The 15,985-nt window shown below is 29.7% G+C and overlaps 1 protein-coding gene and 2 long non-coding RNA genes across 4 annotated transcripts; 2 read left to right on the top strand and 1 right to left on the bottom strand.

Annotated features, from left to right (window-relative positions):
- Positions 1-5,340: 5,340 nt before the first annotated feature.
- On the top strand, positions 5,341-12,168 carry LOC128386188 (uncharacterized). 2 transcript variants are annotated; one of them, XM_053345184.1, is made up of 10 exons: positions 5,341-5,943; positions 7,895-7,991; positions 8,053-8,160; positions 8,237-8,318; positions 9,023-9,178; positions 9,638-9,805; positions 9,867-10,105; positions 10,866-11,070; positions 11,146-11,414; positions 11,488-12,168. In XM_053345184.1, exons 1-10 carry the CDS (start codon positions 5,881-5,883, stop codon positions 11,595-11,597), a joined length of 1,497 nt encoding a protein of 498 aa, XP_053201159.1. In that variant the 5' UTR covers positions 5,341-5,880; the 3' UTR covers positions 11,598-12,168. The 2 variants fall into 2 exon arrangements, with proteins under 2 accessions (XP_053201159.1, XP_053201158.1); XM_053345183.1 differs by having other exon boundaries at positions 5,342-5,943; positions 7,844-7,991.
- A 1,038-nt stretch (positions 12,169-13,206) lies between these two features.
- Positions 13,207-14,760, top strand: LOC128386186 (uncharacterized). The gene is made up of 4 exons (XR_008324880.1): positions 13,207-13,657; positions 14,120-14,334; positions 14,461-14,550; positions 14,622-14,760. It is a non-coding gene; the product is annotated as an uncharacterized LOC128386186 (long non-coding RNA).
- On the bottom strand, positions 14,117-15,846 carry LOC128386187 (uncharacterized). Its single transcript, XR_008324881.1, has 3 exons — positions 15,665-15,846; positions 15,433-15,520; positions 14,117-14,838 (listed from the first exon to the last, which is right to left on the bottom strand). It is a non-coding gene; the product is annotated as an uncharacterized LOC128386187 (long non-coding RNA).
- Between the last annotated feature and the right edge of the window lie 139 nt (positions 15,847-15,985).

Below are 15,985 nucleotides of genomic sequence, written 5' to 3'. Positions count from 1 at the left end.
GTCAACTTGGTGACATTTATCGCTTTATAACTGTCCGATATTAAGTCCAAAATGACGTTTCATGTTACATTAAATAAATAAGTATCTTGATAATCACATGTGAATAATGGGATAGAATTTACAAAATCATACCAGGAAATACTCGATTCATTAGCTTCGGAACCATAATCGATGAAACATATGACAAAATTTTACCGAATGTCTCTGTTATCTGGCTTATAATAGACAGAACTGAGAATCCAAGCCAAATAGAGACAATTTCAATCACTTTAAGCAGATATTCTTGAAAAGGAAAAGCGTATTCAAAGTCATAAGTAAAGTCGATGGTTCGATCCAACATGAAGCTAAGTTTAGACTGAGTTGTATTCGAGGCCAATACTGTAGAGATTGTATCATATTGAACATGTCGACATTTCGTTTTTTGATCAAATGGATCGAAACAGCCTGAGATGTTACCTTCCTTTTTAGTTTCATTGGTAACATAATTCACGAACCGATGGTCATCAAAAATTGACTCATTTAACGGGACAATTGTATTAACGTCCAATGCTCTGTCCAACAATTTACGAGCGGCATTAATTTTACATCCATTATAAATATCTTGAGTATAGTTACTACATCCTGGACCTTTTGGTGGTGAATGAACCACTTTAGTGTGTTTGGTTACACTTATCATCATCTGTTCGTGACCAGAGCTCATCGAAGGGATGACATTTCGCTGAGGATGATAAATCCCATCGAATGTGTTATTTTCTGTTAACAGAACTGAATACGAAGGGACATTATGCTCGATGGTCAGAATCGAGGCATAATAATTTTCCAAACTCGAACAGGTAATCTTGATGAAAATCTCGAAACCATCAATGTAATGGACTATCTGACATGTCGGTATTGAACTGTTTGGATATGAAAACGGACTTTCGACTCGAACTTTCAACGAGAAAAGTTCTGGTCGAAGCATTTCACGAATTTCACCAATAGTCAAATTACTTATGAAATTGATATAATCTGGATTCTTAAGACCATTGGTCGGAATCTTTTCTGAGATATTAAGGTTGGTATTGTCGATGAAAACGCAAAGGTAAATGTCAGGAAAATCGTAGTTACTGGTGTATTCTTGAATATGTATACGAACTTCTTTAGCCAAATATCGTTTAGTTTGATGATAAACTTGAGGAATCCAAAATATTGAACAAGCGACACAGAAAAAAATAGCTAACTTATTTTTATTGAACATTTCGACCTACTGATTACAATTGTGTGATGAAACATTATACAATCAACGGAATTGTTGTAATAATCAATTGCATCGATGAAAATTTCAACTTACAATGACATTAAATTAGTTAACAACATTATTATTTTATCGAGAGAAATTATCAAAATATTATTACTTTAATGGTTTCAATTAGTCGCGATCTTTTCAGAAAATTCATCTTTCTCACTCATTTAATTGTTTAACTCAGGGGATTAATTTAATTACATATCACTCGAATCCTACTTTTACTTTAATAACCAGATTAAAATATTATAATGGGCAGTTTGTTTGAATTTTTTTTTCAATTTACTCTAATTACATTGTACATTAATCAACTAATTACTATGAGTAACCTAGTGTATCTCTTTAATGTAAAATAGGCGTAAGATTACATTTCGATTATTACTCCGAATCAATTTGACGATTATTGGTGATGAGAGGTAAATTGTTCACTTTTTCATCTTCAATCATCATTAAATTCATTGAAAGTCTGATATTAGTTTAATTCCTTAATTTCGTTTACTTGATTGAATTCGGCTAATTAGTTGACAACAACTTGATTACATTTTAAGTCTTAAGTTGTCGTCGTTAATTAACATCAGTGAGTTATGGTCACTAAATCAGTTTAACTTGAGATGAGAGTGTAGATCCTTCAGCTTGGATTACATAAGTTGATGTTGTTAATTTTTTCTTGTTCAGGTAAATACTCAGACTCACAGTATTGTGCCAGGTAGGACTCGATCTACCAACTTACGAACCAGTATCGAGGAAACATGAGAAAAGATTTTACTAATTGTTTCTGTTATCGTTGTTAAAACAGAGAGAACTGAGAATCCAAGCCAAGTAGAAACAATTTCAATTACTTTAAGCACATATTCTGGCCATGGAAAATCATATTCAAAATCATAAGTAAAATCAATCGATCGATCCAACATGAAACTTAACTTTGATTCACTTGTATTGGAAGCCGATATTGTAGATATTGTATCGTATTGTACACGGCGGCATTTTAGTGCTGAAAATATATTCAGGCATCCGGATATGTTACCAGGGCTCTCGTTTTCTGAGGAAACATAATTCACGAATCTATGGTCATGAAGCCTCGAATCGTATATTGGTACAATCGTATTGACATCCAATGAATTTTTCAGCAACCTTTGAGCTGCTTCAATTTTGCAATCATTATAAGTATCTTGATTATAGTTGACACAATTTGGACCATTGGGTGGACGTTTTATAACTTTCGTGTGTTTAGTTACACTGATCACCAAGTGTTCATGGCCCGAATTCAGCAATGGGATGAGATTTCGAGGAGGCTGATAAACACCGTCGAATGATCCTTGTTCAGTTAATGACAATGAATAAGAGGATATGTTGTGTACAATTGTCAGAACTGAGGCATAATAATATTCCAAATTTAAACATGTGATTTTAATGAATATCTCGAATCCATCGGTAAAGTGGATTATAAAACAATCGGGCTCATATTTATTTGGAAAACTAAATGGGCTCGAAATATAAATAGAAAAAGAGAAAAGTTCTGTTCGAAGCTTTCGCTGAATCTCACCAAGGGTTAGATTACTGAGAAAGTTGAGATATTCTGGATTCGAGCGACCATTTGTTGGAATAGTCCGTGATATTTCGAGGTTCGTATTGTCGATGAAAACGCAAAGATAAATATCAGGAAAATCGAACTTATCTTTGTAATCTTGAATTCGAATGCGAAGATTTTGAGATAAATACAATTGAGTAAAATGGTAAACTTGAGGAATCCAGAATATTGAACAAGCGACACAGAAAATTATTGCCAATTGGTGTTTCAATAACATTATTTATCCAATGATTATTCATGAAAACAATTAACTAATTAACATTAATAGTTGATGAATTGATTAATTCAAAAAGATTTAACAATATGTAAACAATTATCGTTTGTGGCTCATGATCAGAAAATTCAGTTAATATTTTAAATGAATTTGTCCTCACTAATACAGAATAAAGTTTCAATTAGAATATAATTTTTATTTTTACCTAATTATTGATAATTAGTATGAGCAACCAAGTGAAAATATTCATTTTAAATAGTATATTTCACCATTAAGATAATTACGATTATCGACAAGTTATTACCGCTTTCTCTTATTGTCATCATGATGAGATGGATATTGATGCTCATTAACGTGCAATCGACATGATCACTGAGTAAATTTCAAGGAATCCAATCCAATGAATGAGATTTTTTCTGTCTTTTTTGGTCAAACGGAACAGTCGTTATGTACACCTTGGGTTAAACAGAGTAATCAACGCTTTGATCAACCTCTCGTAATTTAATGCCCCAGGGCGTACGGTTGACACAATTGAAAAAAAGAAAATTTATCTCATACTCTCTCTTTTTTCTTTCTCTTTGAGTTGTCTTCTTTGTCTTCCCTTCTATCTTTCCCCATCTCTCTTCCTCTTCAATCTTATCCTCTTTGTCTCCTAATTAACACTTTAATTTAAGTAATTAAACGTCCCCTTTTCTTCACCAATTTATAACTTTTGACCTTGACCATCAATGACATTCGCTCTATTCTTACCTGGTGTAGATTTTTGAGTTCTTTCAGATAATATTTTTTGTGTGACTGTAGGTACCTTAGTTTTTCTTCAATCTTCGTGTGAAAAATCGTGAAATAGTTATATACAGTGATGATTTAAATTAATCCCTGGTGATTTAATCGTTAATTTTTCTAAAAAAATTCGAGCAAAAATGAACAATTAATGACTTGATGTCACAAAGAGTTAATATCATAATCAACTGGATTGATTTGATTAAGGATTATTTGAAAACCAATTCTTGTAACTTTGTTTTTAATCATCATAAGATTAATGTTAATCAATGAAATTAAGGATATTGTTAATAGTTAATAATCAACTGAATCGAGATGATTAATCGAGAAAATGTTTCATCGTGTGACTCAATCAGAGGAATTGAAACTTGATCAAAACTGAGACAGAACACAATTAAAACGTGATTAGTAGTTAGATGTACCAATGATTACTATTACTACATGTTTGTTAATCACGCAATTAGTTGATTCGTTGAACTTCATTGATTAATACATTGGAAAAAAAACAAAATAAACTTGATAAACTAAAAGCCCAAAAAACAGGCAAGAATAACCAACGACAATTAAACACAATTAAGTCTGATTACAACGGCGATGATTAAGAATTGAGGTTTGATAATCAGATAAAAATCAATAAGTATCAATTATAATTAGATGATGAAAATAGTAAATATTAATAATGAAAAAGACCAACGATGATCGTAAATTGTAGTTTTAATCATTCAGTTTGATTGTTATTATTTATTATCATGATTATTGATGCACCAAAGTAATTAAAATAATCATTTGAAAAGCTTTGATTTGATTTGATTATGGTGATTAAAAGGTTCACAAATAGACTGTCAGAAATCAGGTCAACTTCAATTGACACGGAAAAGTAAAAACTTTGAAGCCTAAAGGAGGTCAGTTTAAGGCCAGTGTTATGATCAAATCAAATAGGACTGTGAATAAATTAAACAGATAATGATAGTTATCATTATAATGATAATCTTGAAAATTGATGAACCTGATTCTGGTAATTCTGGTGAATCCAATACTCAGATAATATCACTAATAACTAATATACTAAAAATCAGTCAATCAGAAAAAACAAAACAGGGAAAAGTAAAAAACAAGAAAAAAAACTGAATAGTAACCAGAAGACAAAGAAAAAAGTTCTGAATCTGAATTGATATTCATGGTTGATTCTGGAAGGTAATAATTGGAGCCTTACAGGTTTGTTGTTAGTAACCATCAGGATGATCAGGATAATAGGTTTATGAGAAGATGAGTAAGAGCAGGTAGAGGTGGTGGAGGAGGAGGAGGAGGAGGTCAGTGGGAGTTGAAATCACCCCGAGTCCACCCTTTGGTCAGCCAACCATCCATATCCATTTACTATCATTTTATCAGAATTAGGGAACGGAAGAAATGATATTATTCATACAATTTAATAATACAATTTAATATTGGTCAAGACTGATGATGGTCATCATGATGATGATAAGGGAGAGACTGGGAGGGCTTTGGACTTGGAGTTCAAATTATCACAAATCGTGTCCACTTATATCCTAAGGTCACTTTTGTTGGAACCATTTTCCTTAGGCTATAAGCCTTTTTTACCTCTTTTTATTATCATATCAAATTTTCCGCTTTTATTATAATTAGACTAATTGTTATTATTGTTTATGTAATTAACCTAGTTTTCTGATTGATTTTGATTCATTTTTGACCAGAAAGTTTCATCTAATCATTTAGTTTGTATCTGAATTATTTGTTCATCATTTGAAACTAATTTTGTGTTAATCAAACTTGATAACAAAAACATAAGTGGATTTAAATTGTTGTTCAATCATTGTTTTGATTAAGTAATTAAGCTTATCATCAGTTTTCACTTTTAAAATGATTTAGTTTCATCAATGATTACAAACTCAACAACGGAATTTGTTGATTGTCAAGATTGTTTATCGATAAAGTTAATCAATTGATTGTTTGATTATTAAAAGACTTTAATTTAACAATAATTGATTGTTTCGTTTAATGGCAAATCATCAACCGAACGGAGGATCATTCATTAAATCGGAAGTTGACTTTCAGCGTCTGGTGAGTTAATTAACTACAATTTAACTAATTCTACATAATAAGCATGAGATTCACTGATTGTTCAACTGATTTCATCATTTTTGCATGCGAATCGCTTGAATTGTTATCATTTCATTTTAATTAAAGTTTGATTGACATTTTCATCAAAACTGTTGATAAATTTAAAGTATTAGGTAAACAACTAAGTAATGGCCAAAATTTTTTCGAGCTTACGTTTGGCTTGATTGTTAGAAATCAAGTTGATTTGTGTTGATTTTCCATAAAGAGCCGATTTTCATGAAATTCTTGAATTAGAATCAATTTTCATGTAAAAATCTCCATAGACAATGTCTCTTCAATGGTAAATGATTTTTTGATTAAATTTAAATAAAATTTGAACTTGATCGTTTTAATTGTTCAAATTTATCCAATAGTAGCTCGAAAATCCAAAGAACATTTTGTTTAAATTTTAATTCGAAAGTTCAATATTCATCGAAAAATGGCCTGAATAAAAGATCGAAAAACAAAAATTCTATCACTTTAGATATAATTTAATTGTAATTAAACTAATCATCATAAAATGATCTTTTATGTATCATGTTAAAGCTTATTATCTAACCTCTCTAATTATACTAAATTTATTAATCAAAAATCTAAAGTTTTCTAACAATCAAGCCAAACGTAAGCTCGAAAAAATTTTGGCCATTACTTAGTTGTTTACCTAATATTAAATTTATTAATAATCAACTAATTGTTGATAGTTAAGTCGAAGTTTCAATTTCTTTGTCTATGGAAAAACATTTCAAGACAAATTGAAACTAAGAATTGAGTTAAATTAATGTTGGATGAAGTTCACTTCCTTAAACTTGAATCTTCATCCGGAATCTTATCTCAGCAATCAACTCATTTCATAAGAATTAACTGAATTAGTTGACGAGTATCATGATAACCTCATGATAATGAACTGATTAACTTAAAATGATAAGGTAGCTGGAAAAAGGGTTAAGTAATTAATAACGTTGAGTAGGATGATGATGATAAGATGGATGAGCGAGATTAAAATGATGAAATTAGTGAGACTCAAAGACTAACAATTAAAGTTAATTCAGTTTAGATGAAACATTTTCTACTTATAATTATAATCCTAAGATAATGTCAAATGTTACGTTAACTGATTACTTACAATCAATTGTTTGCCAAAATTGTTGTTGATTAACCAGTTAACTTGGCAATTGTTTCATCATTATGATTAAGTATCTTCCCCAAATTTAGACTCACAATTAGTTGATTTACTTTGCGATGATCAGTAAACAATTAGAAATAATGAAACGGCCAAAAGGCCATTGTCTTGATTGACATTTTCCATTTCATGGTGATCATAATCAAACTAATTGTCTCATCGGAATTAAATGTAATCAGATATCAACAAGCAATGGTAATCAACAAATTAACAAATTGTTGATTCATGATCAAGGTTTAATAATTAACACTTTTAGTTTGACCCTGATGCTAAAAGGGTTGATTAAAAAATTTACAGATTAACTGTAAAGATTAACTGAAATGTTAGATTTAAATTATTTTCACTTGCTATTAATTGTTGCCTGTAATTAAAAGATCTAAAAATAAATAATCCTCAGCAATTAGATTGAACAATTAACTGGCTTAAAAATAAATGAACTGAATATGAAACAATCAATTACTTCAGAATCTGGATTAGTCAAATCTGATGAAAATTGATCAGCTTATTAACAAAGGATTAAAATTTTTTCATGTGAATTGAATTTGTAATATCATGAAATTGTTGTTTATTAATTGCGATGAAAAGTGTTTATTAATTTACGCTGATTGCTTCGATATTTAAGCTGATTGTTTGTTGATTGTTTGCATGAAATTTTCGCATTTTAATCTGTATTGTTGACAGATTAATGGAGAGTCCGATCGATTAGTGTCACGAGCTTCAAATCTCCTTCAGAACAAATCGTTTACTGATGTTACTTTCATCGTTGGTCCACCTCAACATTCAAAAAAATATGTTGGTCATCGAGTCCTTTTGGCAATGACATCACCAGGTAAGCGAAAGTAACAATTAAAACTAATTACAAACAATTAATCGCATTTGTGAAACCACAGTTTTCGAGGCAATGTTTTATGGCGATATGGCTGATAAAAGTAAAGTGATTCGTATTCCTGATTTAGCACCAATTGGATTTGAAAATTTACTTCGCTATGCATACACAGGTAATTGGAACAATTAACTAATTGTTGCATTCGTCAAATGAAACATAACTCATTGGTTGTTTTTCTCATCCCTCAGATTCACTGAACTTAAATTCAGTTGAAGATGCGATGTTAACAGCTTATGCTGCTAAAAAATATCTTCTTCCTCATCTTTTAAGGTAATGTAAACAATTTAATTCCAACATCATCTTTAATCACTATTAAAAAAGTGATCAAGTAAAATCAATGAACTATAATAAACATTATGATTTAAACTGAATTTCAAACATTAACCAGGAATCGTAAACATGATTTTCTGAGTCTTGAATTATTTTGATTAACTTTGGATTAATCAACGATTTATCATCTCTGTTTCTTGTTTCAATGTTAATTGCTTGCAACTGTTTGTTTAGTTTATCACAATTAACAGGATTATCACGATTCTGTCGTTGATGTTACCAAAATTGGTCTTTAAATTGTTAACAATTAGCATCAACAGCCTAACAAGTAAACCAACTGATTTCATGTTGAGTGAACAATTAATATAATTTTCATCACCAAAATATTAGAACCAAAGTTTTGCTGATTGAGCCTTTTAATTGTGTCAATGTCTTTGGTACAACAATTTAGACCAATAAAATAAACTGAATCAACAACAATCAAAGCCAAAAATGTTAACAATTATCTCAACACAATCTCGTACCAATTAACAGTTAATCAAGAAAACACTCAAAAGATTAGAGACTAAACCAGATAACAATTAACAGTTGACACTTAGAAAAATATATTATGTTTACCTAATCATAATCTTAATTATTTTAAAATCTTAATTCCACCTAAATGATTGATTAACTGACTGATTTTCTCATGTTGATTTTCACAGGGAGTGTTTGGCTTACATAGAGAAAAATATTACTCCTTCTTGTGCTTGTGCTGTTTACGAATTTGCTAATGTACTTAATTCCCAACAATTAATTTTCCAATCAATTCAAATAATTGATAGACAAACGTATCATGTAATCACTCATAAATCTTTCAAGTAAGTAAACCATCAATTAATCACAATTAAAAAGATCCTAATGATCAATTAAAACTGACCAGTCCAACTAAACTCTATTAACAATCATGAGATGAATTTCAATTTCCAATGATTATTTAATAACATTTAATTTTTTATCTTCGTCAATTAGATAAATTAATCTAAATCTAGATAATTTGGTTTAGATAATCAATTTTTTCCAAGTCGATTATAGTAATAATCTAATAAATAGAATGTTGTTCATCAATTAAAAACTTTTAGATTGAAACAGTTAATTATCAGAGTGAATCCTTAATGGACTGTTGATTAGTGTCAACAATTAACGGAGATAATTAGTGATAATTATTGACCATTTAGTTCAAAATAGAGAATATGAATTTCATCAATAATCTTGAACAAGGATTTGTTTTAATTTCAAGTGTTCGAAACACAATTGATTTTCTTAATTGTCACATTTAGTTCAATACAATCAACGACATTAGAGTTTATTGTTGGTCGTCGATATTTGAATCTCTACTCTGAGTATTCATTGTTCAATGCGATCATCCAATGGGCCTTAGCTGAATGTAAGAGACGTTCACTCAATTCCAATGACTGGACGATCGTTCGAGGTGTTTTGGAAGACAGGTAACAATTAACTAATTAATTAGTAGTGATTCAAGATATTAATTGATTGTTCTATTCGTAGTACAATCATGAGAAATGCTCGACTATTGACCATGTCTAATGAGGAGTTTTGCCGAGTTATTGCTCATACAACATCGACAACGAACACAATTAGTTCTGATTCTGATGAAGTTCAACAATCGAATCAACAACAATCAAATAATCAATCAAATGATGTCAATAATTCAATTCTAAGTAAAGATGAGAAAATTTCAATTTTCATGAATCTCGCAATTCCAGGAATCACTCCAGTTCCTAAAGGTAATGTTAATCATCAGCATCAAAATATCAACAATCAACTAAATCAACATTAACTTGATTATCATTATCTTTGTTTACAATAAGATTTGATATTATTGATATTTACAGTATTGATTAGATATTAAACAATCAAAATATAAACTGAATATTATTGTTATTAGGCAGACAAAAACTCAGTAGGAAACAAAATGAATCAACTAAATAATTAACCACAATTAACACTAACATGGAAAATTAATTTTCATACCAGAATGAAATTTTCATGAGCATTGATCCAGAATCATTTCCATAAACATTGTTTACATGTAAGAGATTCAGACAAATAATCTAATGTCATGTAAACAAGAAAGCAAAATGTTAACAATATAAACTTGATTAACATTGATAATCTTGATTATGATCATCAACTCTCAATAACAATCAACTAATGATCTAACTGGGAGTTCTCATTATCATACAACTATCATATTGATAATCATCATCATTATATTGTTATCTATTCTGACGGAATTCATTATTCTGAATCATATATTGAATAACATTATCGGTAACCTCTACCTGACCCACTCCCAACTCAAGGTATTACCATTGTTATCAAAAGGCAATATAATGATATTAATAATGGTTAAGGTTGAAAAGAAGCTATTTAATTGTTGATATCATTGTCTAATCACTTATTGAAATAATATGATCCTTTATTCATGATAATCTATTATACTTATTTTTCCCACCATCATCTTCATTCATGATCATTGTTCAGGTTTATCTCATGAAACTACACCTCGAGCTGCACCACCAGAGTTTTTCATTGTCAAAAGATATAAACCAGTCAATTACGCCACAGCGGCAAGTTTGGCCGCAGCGGGAAACAATAAGTCAATCCGGATGATTTCAACTAAATTCCAGGTCATGAATGCTGACATATTCATATTGGGTGCTTCGATTCCTATTCGTTTGGATCCAGGGTAAAGTTGGAAAGGCATCATTTCCGTTTCCTTTTCATTGGATTAATTTATCAATTTATTTTTTCATTCCTTTAGTTACTATTCAGTACGAACACCCAAACTTGACTGTCAATTGAAGTTCAGTTCAAAAGCGGGAGTGGCAAGTGAACCCGCAATGGGAGCTCGAGCCGATGACTCAATCCTACTGGACACTATCGATGATTCAATCAACGTGGTCATCGCGAAGGACAAAGATTGTCATGTTAAACTCAAAAAGCCAATCGCAATTAAACGGGGCAATTTAAATGAATTATTGTTAACCTTTCAAACAACTTCACTTAATGATGATATAATTGTCATTAAAGGTAAGTGGTCTCTCGTTAATCAATAACCATTAACCTAATTGTTGACTAATTGTCTTCTTGTTTCCTCTCTCAGGACATCGAGGTAAAGTTTCCCAATGTGAAATCGTTGACGGGGAAGCTCATTCATGGATATTTTTCAAAGCAACAGGAATTGAATTTAATGAACTTTATTATTACTATTAGTTAATTGTTGAGTCTGATTGTGGTTAACGATCATCAACCGACACTAACTAACAATTATGATTTTGTGAATAGACAAAAAATTTGTTAATTGTTAAAAGGCAAGGGTTATGATTGTCAATCTAATCCATTGATTCAGTCTCATAATTAACTTTTTTTTGTTTTAAACTTTGATTGTTAGTAGATTTAACTAATCATTTATTTCCTCTCATTCACAATTTAATTATTATTGATTTACTGAAAGCTGAAAGCTGCCTTTTCATCATTACAATTAAGTTAATCATAGTTTCATTAATTTGTTAAATATTGAAAAACAAATACTTTACTAATCATGTTAATCAAGTTAATAGTTGGGTAATATTTAATCAGCCACTGGAAAATTAATTGATTTAATTGTGACAACAGTGAAAATCATTCAGTAATTGTTGGTTAATTAACCTATTAACTTACAATTAAAAATGTTATCATTACAAATTTTAACTAATTCAGATTATAATTAATTATAAAATCCTGTTCCTTTTGCACTTTAACAATTAACTAATCATAACAATAAATATTAACTGTTATCAAATCATCAGGAGAAAGAGATTTAATTTATTCAATCTAATCATCATGTTAATCACGAGATTAAATTGTAATCAAAACAAAATGAATAAAAATGATAACAATTGATGTGCTCAAGCAATTTCTCAAATCAAATTAATTTGATTTTCCTTAAGTGAATCAATTAATTGTTGATTCGAATCAATGTTTAGATGAACAATTGAACAAATCGTAATGTAAGTTAATCATAATTAAGTCAATTAACCAAAAATCACGTTGATTTAGAAATAAATGAAGGTGAAGAAAAATTTTCTTTTCATTCAACAATTAACATAATGATTCTTAACATGATTAAGATGATGAAGATGATGAGGATGATTGATTGAAGATGAAAACCAATTTTTCTAACGTGACTATGAATTCATAGTAGATTTGATTGAGAAATAAAAAGTTCCAACACTCGGAACTCATGATTACATCTTGAGACTCATGATAACATATGAATAATCTGAGTAATGTTATCTACATAATTAACAAATTCCTTACGTTTACTGATTGTTCTGCTAATGAGTAGTCATAATAGTGACAACAAACTCACACCGTTGAATATAATTAGCTGAACTTCATGAGCATTACCTGTGTAACATGAGGATCATTCATTTGTATCTTTGCCATTCAGACAAAAATTTTCCACCTTAAAATTGTCTCTAATATTATCATGATTGTCATCATTATATCATGAACTTTATCAAAATTGAAATTCCTTTAAAAAAAGAAGATGAAAAATTCATATTATTCAAGGAAACGGAAATTAACTCAGTTCCTATGGTTATGAATTCTTATCTATATCAAATTGGCATCATTAGTATTGATAATAATTATTATATCAGTTGATCATTTAAGAAAAGTTTTGTTTGTAATCAATTTAAATTGTTATTGGTTTATCTTTGATCGGCATGATCGACTTTAATTTCTGATCAAATTGAACGCAAACTTATTGATCTTATCTACGAAAAACTAATCAATCAATAGCCAACAATCAATAATCAGTATCAAGATTAATTCCCTCATGAAGACATCATAATCCATTTTTGAATGATTATTCCTCATCCCGATTACCCTGATCATCCCATTTTTATAATGTTATCAAAATGAACACCTTTGTATCTATAAGGTAATTCTCAATCTTATAATCATCTCTCTCTCTCTCTGTCATAACCGTTTAAATAGGTAAATATTATTCAGGAAATTACTGAGAAATCTGAATAACGCATGACAATTTTGACTTACTTTTTATCGCAAGTTAAATAAAATGAAAAAATATCTTATATTCAGTTGACGAAAAGCCTCTAACAATTAACGTGAAGTTTTTTTGTATCATCAACGATAATTACGTTCATTTGTTGGTTTAGTTAAATTTAGTTTGTTAATTGTTGTATCAAAAGTTGATTAAGTGAATCAAATTGTTTCTAAGTTGATTGCTCACTTCCCAAATCGGATAAGTTATTTTTTTTCAACAGGTAAGCAAAATTTTATTTTCCTTTGACGATTAACTGATTTAAAGTGAATATTGTCCAATTTAAATTGCGAGGAATAATTGATTTGATGATAGATGATCTTCAATTGTTACAGTGGCTCATCAAACTTACAATTAGATTTGTGATCTAGAAATAAAATGGACATAAGATTTTAAAGAAATAATTAATAAGACTTATTATAGGGATTCGATGAGTTAAATATCAATCTAATTAAAACTATTAGTTAGATAATCGATTAATAAATCAATTTCGTGATTAATTTTCCAGTTTTATATGAAAAAAAAATCAGAAAAGTACAACTGTTGAAATGTAATGGAAAATCTATAAGTTTCTGATGAAACTTGATTTCGATTAAATTGTTCACTAGATCAATCATTTCTGCGTGATTGTAAAGGAAAGTTAAATGATAATTAGTCTAATTGTGAATCATTCCCATTGATTCAGGAATAAATCATCAGAAAAGATCAATATGTTATCATCCAGCAGAAAGTTATTCGGATTGAGTCAAACAATCGTTTTATCGATGGTCCTTTTAATCGCAATTTGGAAAGTTTCAGAAGCCAAGGAACGAAGTATGTTCTTCATGAACGGAAGATATGGAAGAGTAGATCCAAATGTTAGGCGACTTTTTGTAAACAATCTGAGGAGAGAGAGATCAGGTAAGATGATTTCGAACTAAATTAAATCAATTATATTTAGTAGAAAGAGATTCGGGAAAGTCTCGAGTATAAGATGGATGAGATTCTGAAATTCTCTTGAATTGTTACTTTTCATTCCGATTTCAGACTCGAACAATGAACAACAATCGACAACGGGGAAAACATTTCCATATGATTGTCGATTGAATTCAAATGGACAATTGATCTTGTGTACCGGTAAGAGATTCATATTGACAAGATTATCATTACAATTATTAATTCAGTTGCTAATCATTAGTATGCATCAGTTTTTCGTGTTCCAGAAATGATCGAAGAACAGAATTGAACAATTCCAATCCAAATCGAACTTAATCACAAAGTGATATAATTAAACATCATCTCACAGCAACTGGAACATTAAGAGAGATCATAATTTGAATTCACCAAAACTTCACGAATATCAATCAACCTCATCACCAGGATTCCAGTGTTTCCTTCATATTCATCAATTGGTCAAAATGTAAACTAAAAAGAGAAAAAATTTTGTATCAATTCAGTTTCATTCAGTTTGTGTTGATTTACAATCAATTAATAATTAAATGTTAGCAATATTTTCACTGTAATCTTAATTTTGCTCTTATTTGAAGATCCCGATTAAAGAAGTTATTAACAATTCAACTGTTAATTGTTTCCTTCATTGAGAAAATCACCAATGGCTGAAATTTGAGACTCGATTTGCTACGACCTTTTGACAATAAGTCGAAAAGAGATGGACTCGGATTAAAAAGTTGACAAATGACAGCTAATTAAGATAAAGATAATTAAAAATAAGCTCTTAGGATGATCCAAATTGTGCATAACAATTAAGGATATTCAAACTAAAAGTAACTTGAAGGAAGTGGTTCCCTTAAAATTGACAATTATTAACATCAAATGAGCTTTTTTTCCAGAAAAAAATCCAACAATTCACTAAACCATAAGCACAATAATCCGAAAATGATTAATTAATCACGGACAAGAACATAATGATACTTGATTAATTGTTTTTCTATTGATTAAGGATCCAAAACGACATCTGCCAATCTCAATAAGTAGGAAACAATTAGTAAAAATGATTACCTATTCATTGGAAATAAAATTGATCGTCCCAAAATAGAGTAACCAACATGTTGATCGTCGTGTGGTCTTCGTCCGAATACAAAGTGACCTTTAAAAGAAGCGAAATGAAAAAAAAGATCAAACAATTAACCAACAAAAAAACAAAATCCAAATAGAAACAAATTAAACAATAAGCAAATCGAAAAGTGAACAATTAATTAACCAAAAACAAGAAGAGTGTTTGAATTATCACCTCAACCAAACGTTCCCATTGCCCTGGAATCATGTGTTCAATGAGTTCCCTTAACAACAAGAGAAAACCAGCCAATTACAACAGAGAATAGAAATTGAAATAACTTCGATTTTAAAATTCACTTCAGAAAATCAATAAAAGACGTCAATTAATCCACTTAAGTTAAATACACTGAATTTAGTCAACCAATTAATAGAAATTAAAATTTAATTGTCAACAAAATTACAGAGTTAATGATGCGCATGCGCAGTGAGATGACCCAATTTGTGTTCATTTTTTGCTTCTCATCAAATCATATGAAAGGTTGAGTTACAATATTTA

This window comes from Panonychus citri, unplaced genomic scaffold (assembly GCF_014898815.1).
Source record: "Panonychus citri isolate SS breed McGregor unplaced genomic scaffold, ASM1489881v1 Contig00063, whole genome shotgun sequence".
In the NCBI taxonomy this organism is placed as follows: domain Eukaryota; kingdom Metazoa; phylum Arthropoda; class Arachnida; order Trombidiformes; family Tetranychidae; genus Panonychus; species Panonychus citri.
This window is presented reverse-complemented; position numbering and strand designations above follow the sequence as displayed.

What these genes read in the sequence shown, in the direction of transcription:
- LOC128386188 (XM_053345183.1), top strand. Translation starts at nt 5,881, where the DNA reads ATGGCAAATCATCAACCGAACGGAGGATCATTCATTAAATCGGAAGTT. An exon ending in AAGTTGACTTTCAGCGTCTG is followed by an intron (nt 5,944 to 7,843) that starts GTGAGTTAATTA and finishes TATTGTTGACAG; the next exon opens with ATTAATGGAGAGTCCGATCG. An exon ending in ATCACTCATAAATCTTTCAA is followed by an intron (nt 9,179 to 9,637) that starts GTAAGTAAACCA and finishes TGTCACATTTAG; the next exon opens with TTCAATACAATCAACGACAT.